The sequence below is a fragment of the Branchiostoma lanceolatum genome, chromosome 8, assembly GCF_035083965.1.
Source record: "Branchiostoma lanceolatum isolate klBraLanc5 chromosome 8, klBraLanc5.hap2, whole genome shotgun sequence".
NCBI classification, from domain to species: domain Eukaryota; kingdom Metazoa; phylum Chordata; class Leptocardii; order Amphioxiformes; family Branchiostomatidae; genus Branchiostoma; species Branchiostoma lanceolatum.
Genome location: NC_089729.1, coordinates 19,462,694 through 19,469,351, shown reverse-complemented (window position 1 = coordinate 19,469,351; position 6,658 = coordinate 19,462,694). Strand labels below are relative to the sequence as shown.

At 39.7% G+C, this 6,658-nt stretch overlaps 1 protein-coding gene across 1 annotated transcript; it reads right to left on the bottom strand.

Annotated features, from left to right (window-relative positions):
* Nucleotides 1-533: 533 nt before the first annotated feature.
* Nucleotides 534-6,118, bottom strand: LOC136440652 (uncharacterized). Its single transcript, XM_066436744.1, has 10 exons — nt 5,910-6,118; nt 4,917-5,047; nt 4,334-4,540; nt 3,818-4,034; nt 3,543-3,683; nt 3,220-3,399; nt 2,652-2,879; nt 2,317-2,439; nt 1,815-1,996; nt 534-1,542 (listed from the first exon to the last, which is right to left on the bottom strand). The coding sequence occupies exons 1-10, from the start codon at nt 6,084-6,086 to the stop codon at nt 1,473-1,475; spliced, it is 1,656 nt and encodes a 551-aa protein (XP_066292841.1). The 5' UTR covers nt 6,087-6,118; the 3' UTR covers nt 534-1,472.
* Between the last annotated feature and the right edge of the window lie 540 nt (nt 6,119-6,658).

The window sequence follows — 6,658 nt, the reverse complement described above, 5'->3', positions numbered from 1 at the left end:
GCACTCGGCGTATTTCTGTTTCAAATTACAGAACTGTTGTCCAAATAGCATACATAAATGTTGAGAGAAACAAAACGGTGGCTAAAGAAGAAGTCGTACACTTCCCCTTCGAAACTTAGTGTCATCACATTATTTTTTTTCCAATATTTCATATACCATACCCACAACTCCAACACACTGTTTTTCCTAACGAATCTGTATGGTCAACTACATGCATTAGTCTTGTTCGAGGCATTTGATTACACGTAAAGTAAGGGCAAAATATGATCATATATGAAGACTTTGCCACCTAACAGATCAATTGTCAGAAGACTGTCAAAAGATATCATTGTGCTTGAATAATTCACCAAGAGTCATTGCTATAAAGTTAACGTAAGACGCATGCCATCCTCTGTCCCTTTCTGCTCATATGTAATCTTTTTTTAAATACATATCTTGAAAAAATAAAGATATTTATGATTCTGTGGATTATATGCCGTTTTGATGTAATCGGCCATTCTGCTTACGATAAAAATAAACTATTGAAACAAAACTTTCCACACCTATTGCATTTATTAAAACCAAAGGATGTTGCACCACAAAGCATATATTAAAACCCTGCACAACAACGAGCTGATTTTTCGTTGTCAATATTATAAAATAGATTACCATATGCTGATCATTGCACTACATGTATAATAATACAAATAAAATACCAAAGTTTACCTACAGTAAAACACAGTGCTACCTAACAACAGTTTTATGCGTTTTAACTATTGATTTTTTTGAAAAAAATTAGGTTTCATTAATTAAGTTGTCAAAAATTAGTATGAAGTTAATTTTTGCATAAAAGAAGTTATTCTAAAGTTCAGACTTTAGCTGGATTATGATGTTATGCTGCTAACATATTATTGAGTCATACATATAGTACGTTTGTAGATTAGTAACTAGAACAGCGTAAACAATGATTTGACGACTCCGAAGTCGTTTTAAGTTCGTTGCTGATCAAAATCTTAAGTCAGTGCGCCCAAAACCAAACCCTAAGGTATGTAAATATATATTTGATACTCCATGATAAACCATGATGAGGCATGGGTCATAAATCATAAACCTCCAAACGCCAGCAATGAACTCCCAGATATACCGATGTTAGTTTTGATTTTATATACTTGGTTTTCCTTGTAATATTTGGTTCTGAGGAGCCGGCCTGTAGAAAACAACGTTATTTCTAGTTTCTGCTGTCGGCTCCGCTTTTTTTTAACTTATCATACGTAACTAAAATCCAAAAAAACGTGAACTGAATGAATAAAAAAATTATTCTTATGGCCAAAAAATTACCCTAAAACAACCGCACCGACAATCTAGCTACATAATCTGCCGTGGCTTTTAAAAGCTTATCTCTCTGTTTTGATTTGATCAAAGGTTGCACAATCAAGGTACAACGATCTTTTTTTGATTGACCTCACTTTAATGACAGATTTTTGTCACTGGATTTACTTTCCCTTCTTCTGCTGGCCTTTGACGTCGTGGGGCTTCGCGGGTTTGGTTCCATCATCGATATCCCTAGAGTAATTCAAACAATTTTATTACTTTTCAATATAGTACATTCATTTGTATACTTTATATCATCACAATTGAGTAAAACATGCATGCATTATCATTATTACTTGAAACAAAAAAGTGTTATATAAGCTACGGACATGGCTTCTCAAGTAAGCTCTCACAACCACAACCAAAAGAGAAGAGATATAAACTGGGAACCGAGTGGAAAAAAAGAATGTAATGTATCGATGATGCAAAAGCATCCTGACATCTTTCGTGACAATGGGCCTTACCAGTACTCGACGATGTAAGTTGCAGCACGGATGGCCAACGCAGAGCTGGTAAGGGTGGGGTTACATGCTGTTGCAGTGGGGATGACGCCATTTCCGCCAAGATACAGGTTGTTGAAGCCCCAAACTTTGCTGTATCCGTCCACGACAGAGTCGGCTGGGTCGTCACCCATTCGCACCGATCCCTGGACAATAAAAGCGATCGGACAGACGTTGTTGTGCGGTGTTAAGATATGATAGACCACCAGGAATTCATTAATGGTGAACTGAAGAAATTAGGTACAAATCTGACAAGCTTGTCAGCTAAGCATGCCCAGCCAGGTCAAATATTCAGTACAAATTCAGTACTAATTTCCCTAGTAACTGCAAGCGAGTATGCAATGATTGTTCTGCCAGCGTTCCTTCCCAAACAAAAAGGCAATGACATGCAGTCTAGAAACACTTAAATTATGTTCTAACAAGAAAAAAAAAAACACGTCAGAACCAACACTGACAATGTATTTACCGTCAGATGCAGAGAGGTGCCCATCGGCATGAACTGCGGCGGTGAGGTCGGGAGGAACCCGCCCAAGGCCCCGGCAGCTCGCAGCATGTCCTCCATCATGTCGTGCTGCTGCTTTTTTTCGTCCTGCGAGGAAGGAAGTGAACCAAATCAATACGATCGTCAGAACAGAAGAGTTGATATGTGTTTTACTTTATTTGTTTGGATGTATAGCAGGACAAAAGGCCATGGCCTCATAAATAGCCTGAGGCAATAATAGCGGGCCAGTGGATATGGCTGTAAGTGTAAGTAATCTCGATCCGAACAAGTCGTGCGGTTACTGTCGGCTTAGTACTTACCGGAGTGTAGGTATTGTAGTGAAAGGTGACCTGCGGCATGCTATGGCGATCTTTGATGTCTTCACTGAAGCCCATACAGTTGCCTTCATGACACACGTTCATCTTGCCGAACCAGCGCAGGTCCACGATGAGTCGGGTGTCCACGTTGGGCTTGATTTTCCCGTAGTGGAAGGCGTCCCTGTGGATCTGGCAGTGCCAAGGTCGGCCTTCAGACAGCGGAATCCATACCTGGACGAGAGCGTTGAATCATGATGACCATTTCAAGTAATGATAATTGTAATGTTGTTGAGGGTTTACTTATAATCTTAGGGTAGCCTTGGGGATCTTTGGCTTCAGAAATCTTGGAGTGGAGTCAACAAAAACGCTTTTCTATGGTCTCACAAAGTTCACACGACACTAGCATCCACCGTTCACATTTCCATAATTATGCAATGTGTGCAATATCAATTTTATATTCGACATGACAGATATACTGCAGAAAGTTTGTGAAAGTTTTTAATCCATTGACTACTGGGTACGATATCTCTTCAAAAATGATGAAGTAAAGCTCTTATATGATGTCAATTACCTGAGGATCGGGATCGTTAATGGGGATCGGGATGGGGTCAATCCGATCCTGCTGAGCGTATTCAGGCCAGGGAATTTTGTCGATGATGTCCTGTAGCAGCACAACCTGGCAGAAGGTCATGGGCTGCTCACACAGGTAGTGGCCAAGGGCTTTTGGGCGGATGTCAGACTTCCAAAGAAGCTGTGAAAATGTGAATTAATATTAATGGTGATGTAATGTTCATCATGATAAAAGCATTACAAACAGGCCCGTTATACATCCAATTGTTGCAAACGACGGTCTTACTAAATTTAAAAAAAAAAAAAAGATCACAGTGCACGCACCTGGGGTGTCTGGACTGCTCCAGCACAAACCACGTACACCTTTGCTGTGATCTTGAACTTGTCCCAATTCGCCAGATTCCTGACCTCAGCGTGCTGTACGTTTGCTTCATCGTGGACCAACTCGAGACACTGGTGCTGTTCCTGGAAATGTAGTAATGAATCTAATAAATCTAATAGTACGAATCTAATAGAATGAATGTTATAATAGGCAGGGAGGCGGGTTATGCTAGTGTAGCTGTACCAAATGTCTTACGTGATTTAGAGCATAACTTTACCAGTATCTTGAAGCGTTTGCTGGTGTCCGTTAAACACGACCCAAGGATAGTGCTAGCCGAGCTCCAGGTGACGAATTCCTTCTTGTACTCGCTACGTTCGCAGGCCAGTGGGAGGTTCTGCACGCCGTAGGGAGGGCCATCGGGCAGTTCACCATTGTATTCTTCAATAAGGGCGTTCTTGACAGCGGTGTTGCGCACAGAGTGTTTGAAAACCTCCCTATAATTTTGGTTGAGAAAACGTACACATCTTGAGAAACATAAAATCATAGTGATGACTGTAACTTATCTTGCACAGAGTGTGTTGATCAAAAACCTTAGATGGCTACAAAGAAGACACTGCCAATTCGAAACAAATACCTAAATCATTGAAGAGAACAAAATGATGCAAGATTCGATTTGTCAATAAATGCGCTGGTCAAAATGTTTGTTCTACGCAGGCCATGTACTTTTATATTATGTGATGAAGAATACAGATTTCTGTACTTAATATGTTGTGCTCATATTAGCACCCCTTACTTGTTAGTTTTGTAGAGTTCCTCAGCACGGTCGTACATCTTGACCCAGTCGTCGTCGTCTATCCCTTTCCAGCGCTCCATGTCGGGGTGTTGTCGGGGTGTGCAGCAGGTCCAGTGGGTGGACATCCCGCCCACGGCGTAGCACACCGCGATGTCCGGCAGGTTCTCCTTGGGTTTCTGTTTAGGATTCTGTCCATTTTGGATAGTTCTAAAGGAAAGTCAAAAAAACGAAAATGCATGTAAGATATATTTGTTAGCTCAACAATGCCAGGGTGAGCTACTAAATTGGTCCAGGTTTCATGAGCTTTCTACGCCCACTTCTAAACTGTTTTTAAGATATCTGTGGTTATCACCTCACCCCAAGAAAGGATTTTATTGCTTCGGCTCCTCTTTGCGTTTATCTTTATTTGCATTTGACAGCAAAGCATTGTTGGTAACCGGAAAACAATGTGAGCTCTGATTGTGTGTGGGGGTTATGTCTGTCTTATTGACTGCTAGCTTGTTTTTTAATGGTGACGTGAGAATAGTCAGCTTTGAAGATGGACATTCATTGAATTTAATCCTAATTCTCGTAAGGCCCTTACCGTTTATAATCAGCGGTCCACGGGTCCAGAGTCGGCACGATTGAAAAGTCGGTAGGAACAGACACAGACTCCAGGTGCCCATCAACCACACTGGTGAATAGATTGACGTCCCGCTGATACAGGAAAGAATTCTGCGGATAGGAAATACTACTCATTGCCTGACACCCAGACTGAAATACAACTGTGCCCATGTGGACAAGACATTCAAATCATAATTTCTAACCAACGTCATAGGCATAAATATGTTCCCATAATCTTTTTACACATCGTGGATGTATTGCGGTAAAATAACATGCCATAAAATCAGTTCCAATGTCAGATCCAAATTTCATAAAACAACTAGCTTTTATGATAAAGGTCGGGCATTGCCTTCGCATATTGAGAAGGAAACTTCATAATCTCAGTCTTAAATGCTACCAGGAATCTGTTAATGATAGACTGACAACCTTATTTGACAACGAAGTGATTGGGGAAAGTACCGACTGGTCCATAAAAATCGTAGGCGTATAAAGCACCTTGGTTGAAAAAGATGCACACATAAACAGTTAACAACAAAACCATCTATACTTCTCATGACTTTCAATTAATTTCGTCATGCGAACAAAAAATATTCTACTTAAACTTTTGTTCGGAAAAGTGACAGATATAATTGCACAACAGTGTAAAGTTCATACTTAAGGGGCACTGTATTAAATCCCTTACAAAATATGTCCAAATTACCTTTACCCTACAATCATAGTCATAAAAATGCAAATAATAACAATCATATTTGACATCTAACAACTTAATGAGTTCTAGAAAAATAACAGTTCCGAATTCCAGTGTGTTACAATTCACTCCTGACCAATCACACAGGAAATGATATAATAGATAAATATGATGTCAACTGTATATTCAAAGGGTGCGAAACATTATGTTCACATAACCTCCCTTCTATCAATCAATGTACTGTAGAGGAGATATTTATGAAAAACAGTGACGTTCAATAGTTACCTTGAGGTGATCCCCTGGTATTTTGGACAGTTGGGCTCCACTGTCGATCATAAGGATACTGACGTCCTTTTTCTTGAGCTGAAACATGTCCATCAACTGACGGGCGAAGGTAGAGCCCACCGGCCCGGACCCCACGATCAGCACGTCAACATCTCGGTCGGAGGATTCGGTACTCATAATGGTTTTATGACATTAAACCGATGACTGAATTAGAAAAGTAGGGAGAGTCAATATGTAGAAACCACCTTACTGTTGACTATTACTCTGGGTTATTGATTTACTATCTACGCCAAAGGCCATGTTTTGGGCAGTGTTTGTGTTAAAATAATCAACTTGTTTGAGGGTAAGTCACATTCATACAAATCAGGAGCTTATGAATCCAATACGTTCCGCGATAGGACTACTCAAATTGACAACATAGATTATGTAACTGAGAAAGAGAGAAAATTTAAAGATATATGCAAATGAGATTTCATTTGAATAATCAATGACAAAAATTTTATTCCATAGATTAAATGAAAGAAATTTCATACTTGAAGCATTGGAAGTTTAGTAGATGTAAACATAATAAAATGTATCTGATGTTTGTAAAACTGATAAGGAACTGTTAGAATAGCCATGTTCGGATAGGACATTCATGCTGTGTACACCAGTGTTTTTGGGTGGAGAAGATGATTGACCGATACAATTTATGCAAATATAATTTGAGGTCTCTTTTTATACCAGGGCAATATCTAAATCTAACTAAG